At 44.9% G+C, this 23,079-nt stretch overlaps 2 protein-coding genes across 7 annotated transcripts in view; one reads left to right on the forward strand and one right to left on the reverse strand.

Moving 5' to 3' along the window:
- Positions 1–5,847, reverse strand: part of RIMS4 (regulating synaptic membrane exocytosis 4) — a 185,547-nt gene extending 179,700 nt beyond the window's left edge. For 4 of the 6 annotated variants that reach the window (XM_075845197.1, XM_075845193.1, XM_075845194.1 and 1 more), the window contains exons 1-2: positions 5,702–5,838; positions 1,046–1,125 (exon numbers count right to left, since the gene is read on the reverse strand). The gene's annotated coding sequence lies outside the window, so the exon portion shown is untranslated. Of the gene's footprint in view, positions 1–1,045; positions 1,126–2,054; positions 5,577–5,701 lie in introns of all 6 variants that reach the window. The other 2 variants (XM_075845195.1, XM_075845196.1) reach the window with 2 other exon arrangements.
- An 80-nt stretch (positions 5,848–5,927) lies between these two features.
- On the forward strand, positions 5,928–22,438 carry YWHAB (tyrosine 3-monooxygenase/tryptophan 5-monooxygenase activation protein beta). Its single transcript, XM_075845198.1, has 6 exons — positions 5,928–6,078; positions 13,811–14,112; positions 16,851–16,974; positions 17,995–18,158; positions 19,756–19,851; positions 20,203–22,438. Exons 2-6 carry the CDS (start codon positions 13,819–13,821, stop codon positions 20,257–20,259), a joined length of 735 nt encoding a protein of 244 aa, XP_075701313.1. The 5' UTR covers positions 5,928–6,078; positions 13,811–13,818; the 3' UTR covers positions 20,260–22,438.
- The last annotated feature ends 641 nt before the right edge of the window (positions 22,439–23,079 follow it).

Below are 23,079 nucleotides of genomic sequence, written 5' to 3' on the forward strand. Positions count from 1 at the left end.
AACGTGGACAAATATCTAGTGGGTGGTCCTGAAGTGGAACACTCTGAGCAAAACTGATACATTGTTTAACGCCGAGTGCAGGGCCAGAGGGGAGATGCCCGACGTAGGAATTCTCTTTGGTGTTCTTTGAATCCCTGTGTCATGAATTACAGTGTAAAATAGTGTCTGGCGTTTTCCTTTAAAAGGAATTCAGGCAGGGGGCGTTTTTTCATACTGATGACCTATCCACAAGATAGGTCATCAGTATATGATTGGTGGGGGTGTGGCACCCGAAACCCCTCACCGATCAGCTGTTGCGGCTGCCTCCGGGCACCGGAAGTTATGCAGTGGTCGGTGCCGGAAGCAGAAGGCTCCGTACACTGTATAGGGGTCGTGCTGGGTTACTGCAGCTCTACTCCTATTCACTTGAATAGGTCCAGCTGATGGGTGAGGGGTCTGTGTGTGGGTACCCCACGGATCATATACTGATGACTGTGGATAGGTCATCAGTATGAAAATCTGCCTTATGCCTGGACAACCCCTTTAATCTACATTGTCTGGCCAAAAGTAAACGGGCACACAAATATCACAGCCACTTGTGGTCCACCCCAAGGAAGGACTACACAAGATTTTAGAAAATGCTTTGGTTATTTGTGTCCATCAAGTGAATGGTGACATCGTCATAAGAGCCGACCCCAAACTGTTGCCTCCAAAGTGGAAGCACACAATACACAAGAATGTGCTAGAACTAAGAGGCCCAGCCCAAATCATGTGGCATATTACAGGAAAAAAACTATATACATACAACTTATTTCTCAAATTAATGTTATTTTTATAGCTCATTTATAAGAGTTTTGAAATGCTCTACTTTTGGTGGCATTCTTTAGGGATCACAAGATAAAACCTGTATTTATATAACACAAGCATATTCACAGGGAAGTAGAGAATACACTCACCTCAATCCTGTCCTTGGGGATGGTCCCAATCTAATTTCTTTAATAATTCAATTACCTAAAACATTAAAATCATTTCAAAGGTGAAGCTAAACTTCAGGTCCTCAACTTACCCCACTAGAAGATGTAAGCTCATGGATCCATTATTGGCCCAGCAAGATTGATAAGAAGCGTTCTGGGAGGCCATCAGACCCTGTAAATGGGATTAAAATAAATTGTTTACAGTTGAAAAAATTCTTGTGCATACTAAAGATTTACATTGTAATTTAAAAGTATTTGCCCCCTTTTTATAGCATATTTAATCTTTAAAATAAATTCATATTAGAAAAAGGGTACGTGACTTTTTTAAATATAATTACTGCATTTATGTAACCCCTTAAAAGGAGTCCACCCTCTATAAATTGGTGGACCGAACTTTAAAAATGATGGCTTGTCATTGTTCACCCAAATTTACTGCTGTGAAAAGGAAATCAGACCCAAAATCTTATTAGGCCCAATGACCTGTTAGACCCTCTCATTGCTCCCTGTTCTGTTTACTGTACCCTAGCCTTCCCTGATAGTATGTCCTCTAGTAGTAGTAGTGGCACCAAGTCATTATATATAATCTAAATGTGAGGACTTCAGAAACTTCCAATATGGGTAGATATAACACTTTGCCCTTCGTGACTTTCCCTCACCTACTTCATATAAACCCTACCTTCGGACCTACCCTTTAAGCACCCCTACACTGTCAAGTAGTAATGTTACCTTGGGAAGGAGCTTTCCTTGTCCTTATGGAAGATAATATGGCCTAAAGCAGCTAAGTGATCTATTCGTTCATTATACAAAGACAACCAATATAAGCTTCTAATGGCCTGATACCATACCCCTTCCTTTCTGCATACCTTGACCCCTCCTAAGAAATGCTGAAGATGTCAATCATATGTAGGAAGTCTCATTAGACCCTCTCATCTTTCTACTTGGGGTTCTCTGTTACAAAGGTACTTTCCAGACTGTTCTAGCACATCCTATCTGCTGCTAAATGCCTCATAGCACTCACTTAACGCCTCCAAGTCAGATCTATATAAGAGGTTTAAAAAGAAATGTGTTACGTCTATGGCGGGGGTCGTCGTTCCGACTTACCTCTTGACGATCCCGGCCATGGACGTCTCTCTTCTCGGCATTCGCTCCCTCCAGGGTCGCTCTCTTCCGGGTCCTCGGACTGTGTCCCCCAGGGCGCGCGCGCCCGGCCTTACAGGGTCAGTACGCGTCCAGCTGCCTAACATCATTATCAGCCCAAATGGCTGCTGGACTATAATAAGGGGCCCTGCCCACGTGTTCCTTGCCTGAGCATTGTTGTATACCCTAGTTTGTCTTGCTAAAGGTCTCCCAGTGTTACCCGTTCCTGCTGCCTGCACCCTGTATTCCGTGCTATTGTTACCTGCTGTGAAAGTCAAGTCGTGTCTTCCCGCTGCATCCGTGGCGTTACCTGTTGTGAAAGTCAAGTCCTGCTTCCGCCACTGTCTACATTGCCTCAGGTACCCGTTCAGAACTATAGACATTGTTTTGTACCTTGTTGGCCAGCTGCTACTCCGCTACGCGGTACGGCCCAGTGGGTCCACACCCCGCGCCGTGACAGTACGCTCAGGCCATGGACCCCACTGGCCAAGTCAAGAGCCTGTCATCCTCCCAAGCCATGCAGGCGGACCTTCAGGATCTGCAAGCACGACAGGATCAACTCATTGTGGCAGTAGACTCCATGGCACAGCATCTTGGTGCGCTAGATACTTCCGTCACCACTCCAAGTCAAGCTCCTCCGATCGACCCTCCTGCTACACCTCGCTGCCATTGCCACCTCGGTTTCATGGAGACGCAAGTTCGTGCAGGGGGTTCCTGAACCAATGCCAAATCCACTTCACTCTGCACGCCCGAGCAATTCCTTCGGACGGAGCCAGGATCGCCTTTATCATATCCCTACTCGCCAGCAAGGCCCTGGCGTGGGCGAATCCAATCTGGGAACGACAGGGACCCGAGACCAGAGACTTCCAGGAGTTTGTGCGGTTGTTCCGTTCCATATTTGAGGAGCCTGGACGAGTCTCGTCAGCAGCCACTGCTATCCTTAACCTGCGTCAGGAGGACGTGTCCGTGGGCGAATACACCATCCAGTTCCGGACACTGGCAGGAGAATTGTCCTGGAACAATGAGGCCTTGGTAGCGTCCTTCTGGTATGGCCTATCGCCTGAGATCAAAGACGAACTGGCTGCTCGAGATCTCCCAGCTGCCCTGGATGATCTGATTCTACTGGCTACCCGTGTGGACATAAGGCTCAGAGAGAGATCCCGAGAGATTCTTCAGGAAAAGCGGCTTCCTAGACTGGCGTCCAACTTCCAGCAACCCCTCTTGCCTTGTTCTTCTGCTGCGCCCGAGGTTCCGTCGCAGGTGGATCGACTTAAACTGTCCGATCAAGAAAAACTGAGCAGGCGCACCGCTGGACTCTGTCTGTATTGCGGCCTTGCTGGCCATGTCGTGCGTCTGTGTCCCCAGAGGCTTAAGAAACCCCAACGCCTGGGATTGGTTGGAGAGACAACCCTGGGCGCTACTGCACTTGATAGAGAATTCTCGTCCAAGCTGTTTATTCCTGTGACCATCATCGCTGGCGAGAGACCTCATCCAGTCTCTACCTACCTGAACTCTGGCTCCGCAGCCAATTTCATCTGTCAAGACCTCATGGATCTTCTTCAATTGCCTACTGTTATGCTGGAGAGACCATTAATAGTTGCCTCGGTAGATGGACTGCCTTTGCCTGACTCAGTATTGTCTGTGACCAAGCCATTGAGACTCCAAGTGGGAGATCTTCATTCCGAGCTCATCTCCCTGTATGTCCTGTCCAAGGCCTTCAACCCCGTGCTGCTGGGTTTGCCTTGGCTCCGTCTTCACGCCCCAGTCCTGGATTGGAACTCCGGAGAGGTTCTTCAGTGGGGTCCTAAGTGTCTAGACCGCTGTCTGGGTCATGTTCATCCATCCCAGCCTTCTTCGCCTCAGTCATTAACAGGGTTGCCTCCTTGTTACACTCAGTTCGCTGATGTCTTCGACAAAAAGGAGGCCGAGATATTGCCACCACATCGAGAATATGACTGTCCTATCGACTTGGTTCCTGATTCGTCCCCTCCTCGCGGTAGAGTATACCCTCTCTCCTTGCCAGAGACCCAGTCTATGTCGGCCTACATTAAGGAGAATCTGGAGAGGGGCTTCATACGAAAGTCTTCATCCCCGGCCGGAGCCGGGTTTTTCTTTGTCAAAAAGAAGGATGGATCCCTTCGACACTGCATTGTCTACCGGGGTCTCAATCAGATCACGGTGAAGAACAGGTACCCTTTGGCGTTGATTTCTGAGCTCTTTGATCGTATACGGGGGGCGAAAAAATTGACCTGCGGGGGGCTTACAATCAAATCCGGATACGTCAGGGAGACTGCATTTAACACACGTGATGCACACTACGAATATTTGGTCATGCCCTTCGGCCTATGTGACGCTCCCGCAGTATTTCAAGAATTTGTGAATGACATTTTTTGTGTCCTCCTCTATGACTGTGTTGTGGGGTATCTAGATGATATTTTGAGGTAATAATTATAAGGTGTTTTTCTTTCTACGTTTTTCTAAGTCGCAACACTTAACTGTTTGTTGCAGTTTTTAGATCCCCAATGAAATCAAAAGAGAAAACCTGAAACAAAATACCGGCGATTCCACAACCACAATTGACATGCTGCGCCTTAAAAAAAACGCACGTAATTTTGTGCGCGGAATTTCTGCATATCACGCACGCAGCGTGTGGATGAGATTTCTTGAAATCTCATTCACTCCTCTGCTACTGTATTATGCCACGATTTTCCGCAAAGAAATACATTGCGGAAAATCCGCCGTATTTACACCACGTGTGGACTAACTATGCTGTGGACTTTGGTGCGTTTTTTTCTAAACTTGTCAGATGCAATTCTGAAGCGGAAACGCAAGATAAATTGACATGAAGCTGTTTTTAAAATACGCACCGCAGGTGAATTAACACAAATTTTTTTTGCAAGGTGTAGATGACATTACTTGAAATCTCATTTTCTTTGCTGGTTCTGTATTACGCGGCGGATTCACCACAGGAAAATCCGCAGGTAACACACGCACTGTGCAGGGGAGGGGCCTCCGACGCAGATCCGGACGGAAATACTGGAAATAGCCCAGCGGGCTGCGCTATTGTTTCCTGTAAAACCACAGACACCCTGACAAAACCAATCGGCTCTGTTGGCCGCCGATTGTGTTAGTCGAGCAACGGAATCAGCGCATCCGATGTTCGGCGCAGAACGAAAAGATGAACACTGGTGTGAACCGAGCCTACAAAATACGTTTCTGGGTTTACACGACGGGATTTTATTGTATACAGGTTCTAGATGGATCTGTAATTTCTGGAGTAATCCCGAATGAAAAGATTTGCTCAGGTACCGGCTGCACAGGCTCACCCGGACAACTTTACGGGCACGTGCGGAGATCTGCACTCAGCAAAACGCGGTCATGTGACTAATGGTCATGTAACTGTATGTATGTGACGTCACGCTGGACAACGCTTTTTTAAGTAAAAGGTGTCGCTAAGAGGATTATTTGACATTTCTGAGGTGATTGCTGTGAAATAAACAAAAATACCTATATATATATATATATATATATATATATATATATATATATATATATATACACACACATTAATTCATAATGGCCGGGGCTTATGGTAATGTGTCAGAAATTACCACAAGCTGTAATAACGCCTCTCATTGCTACCATGGCGCCATTATCCACCGTACAGTGACAGGCTTTACCACGGACACTGAAGCTGACGCATCTCCCCTTCCCGCCCAGACGGACTTCCTCCCCTCTCCCGCACTGCTACACCCGATGACGTCACTGCAGTCGCCATGGTGACAGTAAGATCACCCCCTCCCCCCTTCTCCCGGCAGCCGCTGGTCCCGCGTTGAGAGGCGGGTGATGAAAGGGGAGGGGCTTGTAGGAAGCGGAAGTGGCGGCCAGAACGGAAGTAGAACGGCATTGAGTCTGCAGAAGGGATAGTGAGGAAGCTGAGCTCGATCGGATTTATATCAGCGCTTTATCACCGGACAGCGGCTCTCAGGTGCGGATGCTGGGGACTCGTAGATAGGAGGGGATGGGCGAGGCACGGGCTTCCGGCTAGCTCAGTCAGGGCTCTCGGGGAGTCGCTTGATACAAGGGCGGGGATCCTAGCGGCCTGCTCCCCGGATTGTCCATCTGAGGCCCCGTCATCAGCAGTCTCCTCCACCTGTCACCTCACCTCTAGCCGCCCGTCCTGTCATTGTCACGTCATCCTCCCTCCCTCCTGCTGTGCTGCATGTCATGTCTCCGGGCGAGGAGTGTAATAGTAACGCGCCTGTCCCCATTACCTCACACCATTGTACCGATGTATTATATTGTAGTGTGCGCTGTTTTCTATACGTGATGGTTATATTTCCAGGGTGCGCTATATAACCGATCATATCAATGGCCGTAATTCTATACAATCAATGACTACATCCATTAGGAAAATGCGATCTGAAGATTTTAATTAACCCCTGATTGCTTGGCCTTTGAGGGGTAATCTGCGGTCGGACACATTGATCGTAGACGGCCGAGCGTGTGTCCTCTCTTATAATGTTACAATGTATCGTGTAAGGGTGCAGTCACACACAAAAGATTTTGTTGCAGATTTTTCTATTCATGTGAACGGGCCTTGTAGAAATCCCTGCACCTGCTGCAGAAACCGCCACATCCAGGTCAATGGGACTGATTTTTCAGTCTGCAACAAAACCTGCTGTGTGTGACTGCACCCTTATTCGGAATCTGTAGTGCCAGGAAAGCTTCACCTGCTCCCCTGAATCCATCACCACTTCTCCCACGTGCAGATGGTGATATGTGACCCTTTTATTGTCCTCGGAAGGATGTCACAAATATTGACTCCTCCGGATAGATACATCTGATCTTACAGGCCGTGAAGGGGCTGTCCAGGATTGGAAGAAAGTCTACCCCCCCACCCAAACAGCGCCTCTTTCGTCCATAGTACGTGGCTGGTATTGCGGTGCCTCTCTTGTCCATAGTACGTGGCTGGTATTGCGGTGCCTCTCTTGTCCATAGTACGTGGCTGGTATTGCGGTGCCTCTCTTGTCCATAGTACGTGGCTGGTATTGCGGTGCCTCTCTTGTCCATAGTACGTGGCTGGTATTGCGGCGCCTCTCTCGTCCATAGTACGTGGCTGGTATTGCGGCGCCTCTCTCGTCCATAGTACGTGGCTGGTATTGTGGCGCCTCTCTTGTCCATAGTATGTGGCTGGTATTGCGGCGCCTCTCTTGTCCATAGTACGTGGCTGGTATTGCGGCGCCTTTCTTGTCCATAGTATGTGGCTGGTATTGCAGCGCCTCTCTTGTCCATAGTACGTGGCTGGTATTGCGGCACCTCTCTTGTCCATAGTACGTGGCTGGTATTGCGGCACCTCTCTCGTCCATAGTACGTGGCTGGTATTGCGGCACCTCTCTCGTCCATAGTACGTGGCTGGTATTGCGGCACCTCTCTCGTCCATAGTACGTGGCTGGTATTGCGGCGCCTCTCTCGTCCATAGTACGTGGCTGGTATTGCGGCGCCTCTCTCGTCCATAGTACGTGGCTGGTATTGCGGCGCCTCTCTCGTCCATAGTACGTGGCTGGTATTGCGGCGCCTCTCTCGTCCATAGTATGTGGCTGGTATTGCAGCTCCTCTCCATTCACCTATTTGGGGATAAGTTACAATACCAGACATAGATCGTGAACAGAGAAGACAGTATGGCACACGATACGTATTACGTGCGGATTTGCTGTGTATATTTTCACGAGGCAAATCCGCAGCATAATACATTACCAGCGTAGTAAATAAGCTTCCAACTAATCTCATCTGCGCGTTGCACAATTTTTCTGCACGTAAATTGACTTCCGGTGCGTATTTAAAAATCCGCAGCATGTCACTATATCTTGCGTTTCCGCTTGCGAATTGGATCTGGCTCGTTTTTTTTAAAAACGTACCTAAATCTGCGGCATTAAAACCGCACCTATTGCCACATCAAAATGTAAAAAACGAATCTAAAAACGCATCAACTGATGCACTATTGGGTCTAAATCTCCTCCCATTGATTTCCACTCCCGTGAGCGGAAAAAAACGCTCGCAGGAAAAAAAAACGACACGCTCTTTGTAACTGCGGTTCCGTCTCCGACCTCCCATTGAAATTAATTGGATGAAGAGATAACATTTTTACACTTCAGCTTTTTGCCCGCGGCATTTAACGGGTCCGGCTGAAAACGCCGCTAAGAAAGTGCAGGCAGGGAAAAGTCTGCCTCAAAATTCCTGAAGGAATTTTGAGGCAGATTTTTCTGCCTGCAAAAAAAAACTCAGTGTGAACAAGGCCTTACCTGCGGTTTTTAAGGAGAGTTTCTGCATAAAATTCCACAAGGTGTTCATCTGGCCTATTTCTGGGGAATAAAGCAGACCTTTTCTTCTAATCTCTGGACAACCGCTCTAAGGTCAGAAATCTTTGCTAATCACTGTATTAATGTTTTATTTATAATATATATTTATAAAATATTTTCTTTCAAATACTCTTATTATGGAATTCTCAGTTAATAGTGGGGGGGGGGGGGAATCCGTGTTCATGACCCTCATCTATTACAAAGAGCGTCTCTGGAGGAAATGTGTTCATACATGGACTGCCCATTATTAATAGTAAATGCATAGTTCTTAATCTCACCTGTGGGGGTGCTGTAGAGGAATTGAACACTTATTTTCAGATTCGTCTGCAGATAATTGCTGGGGTCCCCACAGCAGGACATCACTTTAGATAGCACCAGTCGCCTCTCATGACGTGTCTATTTTTAGTAAATACTTGTATTCCCCATGAAATAACAATTCTGCAGCCTCTTTTCTTAGAATTCTACGTTGTTCCGTTCCTCTGTTATTCCTCCTAGAAATTTATGAATAAATTGGGTGTTAGCATTTGCGGGTGTGTCCCTACAGACTGACCATGTCCAATCAGTGCTGACAGACTGTGTATGGACACGCCCCTTTTACAAGATTAATCGTAACACCCAGTTGTCAATTTATTCTATTTCTAGGAGGACAAACAGAGGAACGACACAACAGTGTTATTAAAAGATTTTTTTTTACAGAATTATTATTTCATGGGGAATACAAGTATTTACTGGCAGGAGCGGTGACTGGACCCTTTAAATAAAGAAAAGGACTATCCAAAGTAAAATACCCCGGTCCACATAGGCCATATGGATGTCATGGGAAGGACCTTCTGGGACCTCCCTCAGTTATCTGCTGCAGAGTGTCATGTTCTGGGGGTCTCTATACTACATGGTGGTCACCCATTGTCTTCAGTGGGGGCTGTGTAATACTATGTTTCCTCTGCGTGTTGACACACTGGCAGCTTCCCTTCTGGCAGTATCAGCTGTTATCACCAGCAGCCATGCCCACGATCTTCAGCTCTACATCAGGGGAGTTGTTCTACTTAAATGTCTGTAGTGAGACTATCTCTTTATCACCTATCAACTAGATAGGTGATAAATGTCTGATAGCTAGGGACCCCACAGCTAAGACCCCTACTGATAACAAGAACAGCGGTCCCAAACCCCCCCCCTCCTCGCTGCACAAGAACAGCGGTCCCAAACCCCCCCCCCCCTCCTCGCTGCACAAGAACAGCGGTCCCAAACCCCCCCCCCTCCTCGCTGCACAAGAACAGCGGTCCCAAACCCCCCCCCCTCCTCGCTGCACAAGAACAGCGGTCGCAAACCCCCCCCTCTTCGCTGCACAAGAACAGCGGTCCCGAACCCCCCCCCCTCTTCGCTTCACAAGAACAGCGGTCCCGAACCCCCCCTCTTCGCTCCACAAGAACAGCGGTCCCCGAACCCCCCCTCTCTTCGCTGCACAAGAACAGTGGTCCCGAACCCCCCCCTCCTTCGCTGCACAAGAACAGCGGTCCCGAACCCCCCCCCCCCTCTTCGTTGCACAAGAACAGCGGTCCCAAACACCCCCCCCCCACACTGCACAACTGTAGTGTGTAGACTTTTGGATCAAGCGGTGGTCAAGCATTCGCCCTGCTGTTCCATACATTGTCTATGGGGCTGACGGAATACGCTGCTTAGCTGTATTGTTCTGCCCCATAGATGTGATGGGGGGGGGGGCACGAGAGTTTGTATGTTCTCCCCGTGTTTGTGTGGGTTTACTCTGGGTTCCCTCCCGCCCCCCTTAAATATACATATAGGGAATTTAGATTGTGAGCTCTGCCGGGGACAGGGACCGATGTAAGTCATGACCGTCTCTGTACAGCATTGCGAAATATGTTGGCGCTATATAATTTAATAAAATAAATTAAAGAAACAGGTGATTAGATAAGGTCTTTTGTGGGACCATGTTTTATGATATTAGGGGAAACGTACTAAGTCGCCCATGCCTCTTACTGAATTTGTCGCCTCTTTTCCTATCTGTGCACCTCAAAAGGGATGTTTGTGCCGGTTATAAACTGGCATCGATTTTTCGCTATAATTTCTGCAGTAAATTATCATAAATGTGTTGGGCTTTGGGTGGCCTTGCCCGTTGCACTAAGTCCTACCCATTTTTTTTTCTATTTTAAAGTGGCGAGCTGTGTAAAATTGAAAAAGTCGCAAATTATTGCATGCAAAATAATTCGCAACTTAACACCAGAAAACTGGCGTGAAACCGTTCCTGAATTACTCCCTTGTCTGTTTTTCTTCTAGAAATAGTGCCAGCAGGAAAGTGAGCTGAGTTGTCATACCCGACACAACGCCTGGGCAACCCTTTATCTACACCTAAATTTGATCTGCACGTTTACTGTGCAGTCACATGCAATCTATTGTTTTCTACTATCAGCCAAAGGTGGAAATCTTACTTTTAAGGCTATATTCACATGACCGTGAAGAAAACCGTAGAAAAAATACAAAAAAACAAGACTGATGAATTTTGTTCGTCAGATTTTTTATTTTTTTTGTCCCAAACCCCTGAAAACGCCAGTGCCCACATAGTGCCACAGTGTCCCTTGTAGAAAGTGCCCCTGTAGATCGTGCCACACCGAGCGGAGTACTGGGGCAGATCGTTGCCGGGGATTCTCACATTACATAGCCCTTAACGTCACTGTTCATGTATGGACAGTGACGTCAGTGGCTTCCCCTGGCACAGCGTTTAAAGAGGCTGTCACCACATTATAAGTGCCCTATATTGTACATAATGTGATCGGCGCTGTAATGTAGATTACAGCAGTGTTTTTTTTTTATTTAGAAAACAATCATTTTTGACGGAGTTATGACCACTGATTGGTCAGCGTCATACACTTCTCTCCACAACACCCACTTGGTCATATAGTAAAACACGCCCAGTTGTCCATTGAGAAACTCATTAGCATAAAGCTAAAATAGGTCATAACTGTCAAAAATGATCGTTTTTCTAAATAATAAACACTGCTGTAATCTACATTACAGCGCCGATCACATCATGTACAAGATGGGTCACTTATAATGTGGTGACAGAGCCTCTTTAAAGTAGCGCTGTACCCAGGAAGCTCGGGCGACATATCCCACTGTATGTCTACCCAGTGTAAAACGTTGGTGCCTTACGTCGGGACTCCTGATATATACCTCCGACGGAAGTAAAAAATGTGATGTGATCAGGCCCTCCAGTGTATCCGCGTCCTAAGGACATGGATACCCTTCCCCTTGTGAGGGCTAGGCTCAGTTTTTAATGGCCGTCATACAGATGGCTTTCTGAAAAACTCATCCATTGACTTTTATGGGAATCGTGAAAATGGTCGTAAATAGAGCATGTTCCATTTTCTGACGCCCAGTATTACCCGGCCATTAAAAAAAAAAAAACTTAAAAAAAAAAAGTTGTGTGAATACACCGATAGAACCTCATTGTTCTAAAAACGCCCGTGTGAATATAGCCTAAATGATCAGCTATTACAGAGAGGTCTATCCCCATGATCTCTGTATTGCCACATATCTTCAATGCCCCAGTCACTTTTGCCTGCTTATAACATTTCGTCGGTGTCCTCCGTTACCAAACCCCCCCCCCCCCCCCCCCACGGCCTTCATGTTCCTGTGATCAAGTGACTATTTGTCTTCATGTCACTAGTGAATCCTCTCGGGGCCGGTCGTGTTAATTACGTTTGATCCACTATACAAACCCACTGCCTAAAATGATGAGGTCCGTCCGCAACTATGCGAGATGTCGCTTATTGTAAGTACGTGTTGTCTTTTCTATCGCAGAACATAAATAGGGGATGTTACGTTTCATGGATTGACTTGGAAAAGGGAGAATTACCGGGAATCTAATTAATTTTGAGACATTTCTTAGGTTATGGCTTACAGAATCTTAAGAAGATTCATCTGAAGACCCATAAAATGCCCACCACTGCCCATTTTTCCAATGTCCAAGTGATTGATCATCAAATGGCTAGTGTGTATTTACTGCCATAGGGATAGGGGCATAAGCGTCTCCAAGTCACCTGGCATCGCTGATCTCCCAGAGAACAGCAGATTTGAATGATACTTGTTCCTGGGCAGATGTTTGGGGGCTGCCACTTATTCATTCAATTATGGGCGTTCTGTATCGACATTTATCTGATACATATAACCAGCTTCAGTAAAGTAAGTTATTTTCATTGGCCGGCTCTAGTGACAATCTTATGTCTATGGGCTAAGCCTGGCTGTTCGTCAACAGCTCCTGTCAGGGAAAGCAAAGATCGGATAGGATGACATGGTTTCCCCTTAGATAAGAGTCACAAGAGTGTTCTGTCTTCTGCTTATCTCCATTCTCTTTTTGAAATCAGATGAGCTGAATGTACATGTTTACAGGGGCTGGTGACCGCTTTCTGCTTGTGATTGCATCATAATGATGTCGGCGTTTGCCCCCACCACTCCTAAAACATACCTGTCCTGACCTGCTTCTATGTGAACTGCAGTACGGCCCCGACAATCTAATGTGGGGACGGCTAAGTCTTTCTTCAGGGGAGAATTGACTGTAGAATTGCTTGCTTCTCCTTGAAATAAGTGGCACCACAGGGGTTTGGCAGCCACTTATCTCGCCCCAGATGAATTGACTATCCCCTTTAGCCTCGCTGAATAGTCGTGTATGAGGGTTGGGCAATGTAGTTCTCTGCATTGTCCACTCATGACAACTAAGTGAAAGATACCTAATGTTTTTCATCATCCATTACTCTCGTATCAATATAATGGGCACTTTTCCTGGGGAAATTAGAAAAAGGTAGAAGTGCCTGTCACCAGCCGTTCTGGAGATCCGTGGGTGACTGCGCCCGTCAGCACAGGTCTCAGGATTCCGGGTGTTGTCACACGCCTACTCTTCCTAGACGATGGCCAGAACATGTTTGGACACTACCTAGCAAACATTGCATGGGAAAAAATTATTCATTAGGAAGCCTGTAGTAGAAGCTAATGAATAGTTATAATAAGGAGTGTGGCACACAGATGTTTTATAGACGTGGATGATATTTGACTGCCTTTTTCGCCGATTTTTAGCCGGAAGACAGACTGTATATCTGTATAGGACAGAATAATCATTGTATTTCCCCCTAGATTGTATTATGTATGTGGACTTCAGTAGCTTATCTCCCAGTCGCGTGTGATTTCTCCTATCTAGAGTCTGTGCTGCCCCTAGTGGTTAGAAATAAGATCACAGCTGCCAACCTTCACAGACCGTGTGCTGCAAGGCAAACTGAAACTTTGCTGATTTGGTGCAGGTTTTAATGCTGCAATATCTTTGTCTTAATGTAGCAACCCATTTTTTATTTCCAATAGATTTCATCATGGACAAGGGTGAACTGGTACAGAAGGCCAAACTGGCTGAACAGGCTGAGCGCTATGACGACATGGCTGCTGCCATGAAAGCGGTGACTGAGCAGGGAGGCGAGCTCTCTAATGAGGAGAGGAACCTGCTCTCTGTCGCCTACAAAAACGTTGTAGGTGCCCGCCGATCCTCTTGGCGCGTGATCTCCAGCATTGAGTCGAAGACTGAGGGGAATGAGAAGAAGCAGCAGATGGCACGAGAATACCGTGAGAAGATTGAGGCCGAGCTGACAGAGATCTGCACAGATGTTTTGGTAATATGCACAGCTATGATATAAATGTTAAAGGGGAATGCCGAGCTTTACCACCTATTTGTCTCCAGTATTGTTCATGCCCTACCTCATCGCCGCTCATCTTCTGCCACCGCCTTTCTTATGTTATAGGAAGTAAGGTCCACAAAGATAGTGGAATTTCTTAAGACTGGTGTTTTATACACCAGTCGTAATCTAGCATGCGCTGGAGTAAGATCGGCCTGATTTATCAAGTCGCATGCCTCTTAATACGTTCAGAAAATCTCTGGCCGTTCTTGCGCCAGAAAGTCAAAACTACGCCAGTTATGAGCTGACGCAGGGCTGCGCTATAATCTATGCCAATTTCTGGTGTAAATTATAGGGCATTTGTCAGGCTGTGGGTGGCCCCGCCCATCCCGTTAAGCCCCATTCACTTTTTTTTCTTTTTTTTATTTAAAGTGGTGTGAGCGGTGTAAAACAGAACGTTACAAAATTTGACATTTCGGTGTCCGAAAACTGGCGTACATTCTATAATAAATTCCCCCCATTATAGAGTGCTGCATGTACACACTATCTCCTTTCTCATGTAGGATAGAAATTAAAGAGCTAAAAATGGGCAGTTGTGTTTTATCTGTAATTGGCGAACATAAAGGTCCTATTACGGGCCGAGCAACGATCAGTAATGTATGGGGAAAAGCGATAGTTTACGATTGTTTATCCCCATATGTCTTTCAGATCGCTATTAGCCGAATGCTCCCGACTCCCCCATATACATACACCCATGGATGAGCTGTTTGTGTGTTTCCAATGGGCAGAGGGGAATAAGCTGCTGCCAAACGCCCTCCACTCCTGTGGGAACAAGGGATTTGGCGTATTTAAATCCAACATGGCCGTTTCCTTTTTTTCACTGATCTCTGCTGTCATTGGACAGTTGGGACACCACCATACACATTAGATAGTCGGCTGCCCCCACCGGAGTCCTGCTGACATCTAATGTGTATATAGATCCCTTCATCTGGCCTCTGTGTGCAAGTCACCTTTAGAAGTAACACGAAGGAGCAGCTGATGTTGAGATACCTCAGTGCAGAGGGTGTGTTTTGTTTTTTTAAATGGGAATTGCTTCTAAGACACAATAGAGCTGAATCTAACATACATGGTGCACGGATCCACTCCTAAATCTGGCCATAGAGTATAGGATTTCTCTCACACCTGTGGTCTATAGCTAGCTATACACATGGGAAAGCTGTCATGTGAAAATTTCCCCTGACTCCCCATACATATGCTGAGCGTTTAAGTTTATTTCAATGGGGATAGGGTTATACAGCGAGTGGAATAAAGGATCGGGTGTGTTTAAATCCATGGTGCCAATCCTTCTTTCCCTGATGGACATCGGGGTGCGGTCGGACTACCCCATACAGATTATCAGCCAGATTTACCATCCTTGGACCCCTGCTATATCAGAGATTGTCCACCATGACTGTGCGATCTTGAGTTCCTTGCATCATAAACCTCATAAATCTGACAGGTTCACAGAGCGCTATTATTTGTATTTGAATATGCTGCCATTTAATTAAAGAAAATCATACTACCAGTTACACCCTGATGCCCCTCACTGACAGCCGGGAGGTGAAGTGCTGCCAGTCCTGCACTTCTTTTCAATATAACAGATTGGCACAAGAGCCTGCACATCATGTGTTGTCACCGGCAGGCTGTGTCCTCTGTTACTAAGCAACGGCCCAAGCCACTGCTTCACATGGTTAGAAAATGATTCCCTATATTTACCAGGTCCCTTTAAAATGCAGTGCGGATTCCAGAACTCGGCGTTAATATTAATACTTGCAATTTACATGTGAAATGAACAAACCGAATATAACTGTTCTCTCTACATTCCCTTCCTATGAGAGGTGGCAGCCGTAATGAAGATTATTTACTGAACAGTCTCATTCCTGATATATGTGCTGACGTCTCCTGGCATATGAGTGGTTAATCTGTGCATATTTTTGGTTGCTATAGAAATACTGGTGCTCGGCATCTTTTAATAGCATTTTGCTTGCTATTGGTTGCATTTGATATTAAGATAGAACTAGTGTGAGTCCACAGCAGGGAGATTCTTCTCGTTCTCCATGAACATGTAACTAGATGTTGGGTTTACGTGTTAATATAGCTCCTTCCACGTTCACGTTCTAATTGACCTCTCACTGCTGATAATTAGAACTTGATTCCGTTTTTTCCCCCACCGCCTCTATCTAATCCTGGGGGGTCTATCCCTTGTACTTACACATCAGAGAGGGGATTTCCTTTCACATACCTCTGTTATTTTATTATGTACTTTAATTTAATAGTTTATCATTGTTAAGCGTTCGGGTTTGTTTCTCCCGTTGTAATTCTGCTTCATCTGCGTTTACAAGAATAGGAAAAGCCACTGCGATTAGTAATGCTTTTTCTAGATTATGCAAAACCGAAACGGATCCCAAAGAGATGATCCTCGAGGGTCTATCCTCGGTTCTCTGAAACAAAGTGGATTAAAAAAACAAAACGTGTTACATCTGCATTGTATGTACTCGGCCTAATTTATAACCCTCCTTTTGATGACATCGATGCCACTTAGTGGTTCTACACTGGTACTGCAGCTCATAACGTATAGCCTTGTTCTTCCTGACCACTCCTCCATTGCATTTTTTTTTTCCTTCCTATTTTTAAAGTCTCTTTTGCTTTTTATTATTGGGGCCCTAATATAAGTGGATATTGTTGACTTGTTGCAGGATCTGCTGGACAAGCATCTGATTGCAAATGCGACACCACCAGAAAGCAAGGTTTTCTATCTGAAAATGAAAGGGGATTATTACCGGTACCTTTCAGAAGTAGCCAGCGGAGATCAGAAACAAGGTACGCGTTCTCCTGTCAATTTTCATTACACCAGTGGACAATTGCACCCCTTTTATGTGACGACCCAAAACATTTGTACTTTTACAATACAGGAGCGGCAAAGTTTGAACAAATCTCGTCCAAGCGCTGCGTATATGATGAGTGAAAAGAAACGCTCAAATTGACCTATGGTGCGTTTTAAAAAAAAATACGCAGCATGTCAATTGTATTTGGGTAATCGCTGCTTTTTTGTTGCGGGGTTTAGCCATTGAATTCAATGGGGAGGTAAAACCCGCAACAAATGGCAGATATTGAGTTTTGTGCAGCGGAAAAGCTGCGATTCTGCGGCAAATAATGCAACTCAAAAAATAAATAAATCTTCTACTTAAACAGAATTCTATTCCCCGTCCAGGCGGCCCCCTGGGATAACGTTTCATCCCATCTGACCGCTGCAGCGGTCACATGGGATAAAACGTCATCCCAGATGGCCGGTCTTCAGGACGTCAGAGGGTAAGTATATGTGGTTTGTTTTTTTTGTGTTCTTTGACGTGCGGTTTTCCGCAGCGGATGTTCCGGACACAATTTGGTGTAAACGTAGCCTTAGGGTATGTTTACGTGTGGGAGATTTGTTGCCGAAAATACCTTCCATACATCTGAATGGAGGTGTTTCTGCAGCAGGTGCATGGATTTTCACAAAACTCATTCAGATGTAAGGAACAGACGCAGACCCCTCCACCAATCTGCCATGTGTGAATTGACCCTAAATGTAGACTTTTCTGAATCCAATATCCTATAAAGCTCCAGAACTTCTGTTCTCTATGGTGATTGTACCGCCTATTGGAGCAGGAATTCTAACATCTGAATACTGATTCTAATAAGAAAAATGTAAGTTAATAGCTCCACCTAGTGGCCGCTGTAAGCTGGAATGAACTGTCAAGGTGACCTGGAATATAGCTGAGGTTTAAAGGGTTCGTCTCTGGAGTGAGGGCAAATGGATTGTTTGGGAGATTGTACATGCTAATGCTTTCTTCTTTCTTGCAGGTACTGTAACCAACTCTCAGCAGGCCTATCAGGAAGCTTTTGAAATTAGTAAGAGTGAGATGCAGCCAACGCATCCTATTCGACTTGGACTGGCCCTAAACTTCTCAGTGTTTTACTACGAAATTCTTAACTCTCCAGAAAAAGCCTGCAGTCTAGCAAAATCAGTAAGTGTCTAATGCTCTGAGGTTCATTTTAACCCCTTAATGACCGGCCTATTTTAGACCTTAATGACCAAGCCATTTTTTACGTTGTTTTCCATAGTCTCATTCAAAGAGCTATAACTTTTTTATTTTTACGTCGATGTAGCTGTATAAGGTCTTGTTTTTTGCGGGACAAGTTGTCATTTTTAATAGCACCATTTTGGGGTAAATAGGATTTATTGATTAACTTTTTTTTTATGGGGGGGAATAGAAAAAAACCAGCAATTTTGCCACACTTTTTTGCGACCTAATTTTACGCCGTTTACTGTGTGATATGAATAACACTAACTTTATTCAGTGGGTTGTTGCGATTGCAGCGATACCAAATTTGTATCGATTTTGTATGTTTTACTACTTTTACACAGTAAACCCTTTTTTCGTGTCTTCATATTTGAAGAGCCGTAACGTTTTTATTTTTCTGCCGATGCAGTTGTATGAGGGTTTTTTTTTTTGCGGGACGACTTGTAATTTTTATTGGCACCATTTTGGAGTAGATGCGACTTTTTGATCACTTTTTAACACATTTTTCTTTTTTAAGGCAGGATTCAAAGAAAACAGCAATTTTTGCAGTGGTTTTTATGTTATTTTTGACGACGTTCACCGTGCGGGTTAAATAATGTAATAACTTTATAGTTGGGGTCGTTACGGACGTGGCGATATCAAATATGTGTAACTTTTTTTTTTTACTTTATTTTTTTTTATATATATATATATATATATATAATTAAGCATTTTGTAAAGGGGAAAATGTGGGTTTTTCAGGTTTTTTTTCACTATTTTTTATTTTTTTTACTAGTCCCACTAGGGGACTTCACTATGCGATCCTCCGATCGCATTTATAATGCACTGAAATACTTTTGTATTGTGGTGTATTAGTGCCTGTCCGGACAGGCATCTGCTAGTCCATGCCATGCCTCTTATCCGGTGGAATAAGGGGGAGCTCCCTCCCTCCAAAGCCACTCCGATGCGGTGCTTGCTATTGAGCGCCTCATCTGAGGGGATAAATGGGTGAGATCGATACTGATCTCGTTCTCACCCGTTAGAGCAGGGTGAGGGATGCCCCCAGCCCTCCGCTACCTCTGGTATCTGAGAGCAGGGAGATTTAACTGCTTCCTGCTCGTTTTCTCTATTTCGATGCAACGCCGTAAAGAGGCTTATGCATCGGAATAAAGCCCGTTATTGGCTGCCGTTAAAACACCTATGGGCGGTCACTAACGGGTTAATCTCTTGTAATTTAGTTTGGCTTTCTGTTTCTTCTATAGCAATTTGACAACTGGCGATGTAATGTGACCTTTACATTTTGCTTGCCAGGCATGGCTGAACTGTTTGACCCAATCCAATGATTGCCAATAAAATTGTCAGTGTGGAGAACATACTTGCCTTTTCTCGTGGTCCACCCGTGGGATACGTATGAGATCTCTCGGGTTGGCCGTACTGGGTCGCACGCGGTGCTGATGTCTCGCTGACCGCCTGTTGCTGAAACCTGTGCCCTCTCATGGCCGTCCTTCAGACACTTTTATCCGTTTGGCACATGTTTAATAGTGAATGATTGTCCTTCCAGGCATTTGATGAGGCGATAGCTGAACTGGACACATTGAATGAGGAGTCCTATAAAGACAGCACTCTTATCATGCAGCTACTAAGGGACAATCTTACAGTAAGTATAATCCATAAGGGAAATTATATGAAGCCAATTATAGAAGGATTTTATAGTATAGAGCAGGGGTCAGCAACATTCAGCACTCCAGCTGCTGTAAAACTACAACTCCCAGTATGCACTGACTGCCAAAGGCCTCATTATTAAAGCCAAAGGCTATCAGGGCATGCTGGGAATTGTAGTTTCACAACAGCTAGAGTGCAGAAAGTTGCTGACCATAAAATAATGGGCACCATGATGCGATACGGTGAGGGTAATTTGTCCGCATGCCAGTTATTGGGTGGGGCGGTTACATCTGATCTTAGTGGCTGTATCATTGTAGCAAACACTAATACACGCTTTGTTTTCCAGCTATGGACTTCAGAACACCAGAGCGAGGAGGCTGACAACGTAGAGGGAGACAACTAACAACTGCCACGCATCCATTTTTTTTTTTCCACTGTCACTCTGTATTGTAAACCCCCCTCGTGCGACCAGTAATTAGAATAGTACATCGACTTTCACAACCTCCGTGTAGCAGAATAATTTGTGGATTTAAGGAAAATTTTCAGGTGTTTTACCGGACAAATACATTCTAATACTTCTGTATATATGATATATTTGTACTTGTATATCATATATATGATTTAAATATGTAATTATGTCTTTTTTTAACTGAACACTGTGATTACGGGGTTTTGCTAGTAACATTCTAAGTGAGGATTTTCTCCCCCCCCCCCCCCCCGCCCCCTTCTCGCTTTCAACATTACAACTTATTTTAGGACAAAAAGTCGAAGTACAATTCTGCTGTACCTGTTTTACAGGATGTTGGTGACCATACTGTAACCCCCGGGATGAATTGGGTTCATACCATGGTGTTTTGTTCCTGTATCAATGATCTCTTTTGATTGAGTTAAATATTACATATGGAACTTTAATTTGTAAGCCTGGATATAATAATCACGTTTTTGTTGTTTTTTTTTTTTTTAATATTTAGTCATATTGAGTTTTTCTATTAGAGTGATGCGCACTTTTTTGCCACTATGTGTTAAAGGAAAAAAAAAAATTACAATTATTACATCAGGGGCTCAAACAGAATATACTGTAAAGTACAACTATATTGGTAACTATTGTTCGTAGTTTAACAAAAAATGACTGTCAGATTCTGAAAGGAAAAAATAGAACGTCCGTGTAAGGTCTTCCCATCGTTTCTGTTGTGGAGTATCTTAGAAATCTGGTCATTTTCTTTCTTCCTTGCCATAGTATTTTAACTGTTTACATTTTGTTTCTTTTAATGCAACCCATTATTCTGCTCAAAACTCCTGGTGGTTTCTTGTTCATATTCTCTTCATCCCTTCCCTTTTATACGTCTTTAAAGAGGTCCTCCTCCTAAATGCGTCACAATCTGATTAATAACGCAGCCAGAGGCCGGTTTCCGATGTCTGCGATGCTGCCGTATTTTAGCGTTCGTATTACGGCCGCAGCATACAGTCCTCCCGCAGTTTAATTGAATCAAATTTAGATGGCCGTGGAACCCTATGGTGATCGGAGTTCTGTTCAACTGCAGGAGGTCCAGGTATTGCAGTCGTAATGTGGACGCCAGAATGCAGTCGCATTATTGACATCTGAGACCGGCCTTGGATATGGGATGACTTGGCCTCTCCCAAGATGCTTTGCTTCTAGACCGTGTCAATCCAGCACTGAGTTCTATTGGACAGATTGCTAGGGACTCACATCTACAGCCTTTTATGTGGGGTTGTTAGGCATTGCTTGCCTAGTTACCGCTTTGTCAGATTACTCAGGTCTTCAGCTCAAGGCCAAACACCGGATAACCCAGGGATGGGACTCGGAGGCTCGGCGGGACGACAGCGCAAATTCCTCGCTTTCTTATTGCCTTATTAATCAGATTTTTGTCAGAAAGGTGGTGAACCTCCCGAAGTACAATCTCTTCCACGCATGGCCCAGTTTGTTGAGACTTTTTTTTCACACCCTACATTTTATTTTTCATTCACCTACTTTGGGAGTCTTTACAATCGAAGTTATTGATCACCAATATTTTAGGCATTCTTGCAGTAAGACGTATATATCTATGACGTCGGTCGTGGAATCGTATTAACGCGCAGAGTACTGTATTTAGTTAGTCACTGTCACGGCATCATTCCGACTTTTTACATTCCACCTGGCTGTATCTTTTCCTCAGTGTCTGTCCGTCTGTCTGCTTCAAGGCAAAAATCCATGCACTGATCTTTCAGTCTCCGAACAAGACGTACAGTTAATACTTGCGCTTTATAAATGCAGTAGTGAATGTGGAACTGAGCCTGTCTGTATATCTGGTAGCTCTTTATTTTTTTATTATTATTGTTTTGGCTTTGTTTTTACTGACCAGTATTCTGCCTAAGGTTTGCTTCTGTGTTGGTTTGATTACCTAGCACACACGTGGTTGTGAAAAATTTAGTCTAGCGCAAAAAAAAAAAAGAAAATTAAAAAAAAAAAAAATGGTTATTGATGTACTCAAATTTGTGTATGTATTTTCAACAGTTCTAGTTTCACCCTACACAGAATAATCAGGAACATGTAACAATTCAAGCAAAATAAATAATCCATGTTATCTGCGTGTCCTGTCATTCACTGGGTGGCTGGGGTTTTATGGGAGTGATGAATATACAATTCTGACTGGTTTATGGATTAACGCCATGTTCCTGGATTGAGATGGTTTTTGTGTCAGTGAAAGGGGCCTAGTTGCAGTACCAGCAACAGATGTATTCACAGGGAGGGCGCTGTGTCGGTTACGTCAGTGTTACAACCACCATTGCCGCTTCATTGGTTTGTGTTTAGGAGGGGGTCTCGGGAGACAGACCGTATGTTTATGACTAACCTCAGGCTAGTTCAATCTTAAAATCTGATCCCCTTTAATAAATGCCCTCATACGTATTGGAAGCTTCAATGTGTAAACCAAGTACACACACCTGTCACCCGAGAGGGGAAACCATGACCCTGACTACACCAGCATGGCGAATGGAGACGTGTCTGAACAAAAACATGGTTAGAAGGGCAAAAGCCGCATTCAAGAAATGGAATAGCTGCCCGAAGGTTCGCTTCACCACGTTTTGCATGCGGGTTTTAGCCAAAACTAGGAACGGAACCTCGACAGAAGAAATATATAAATTAAGGCCTTCTAGGTCTCTCCTGGATACAATTCTGTTTTTTTGCTAAAAAACACATCAAATCTGCACTGTGGGAGGCCAACCC

This window comes from Rhinoderma darwinii, chromosome 13 (assembly GCF_050947455.1).
Source record: "Rhinoderma darwinii isolate aRhiDar2 chromosome 13, aRhiDar2.hap1, whole genome shotgun sequence".
Classification (NCBI taxonomy): domain Eukaryota; kingdom Metazoa; phylum Chordata; class Amphibia; order Anura; family Rhinodermatidae; genus Rhinoderma; species Rhinoderma darwinii.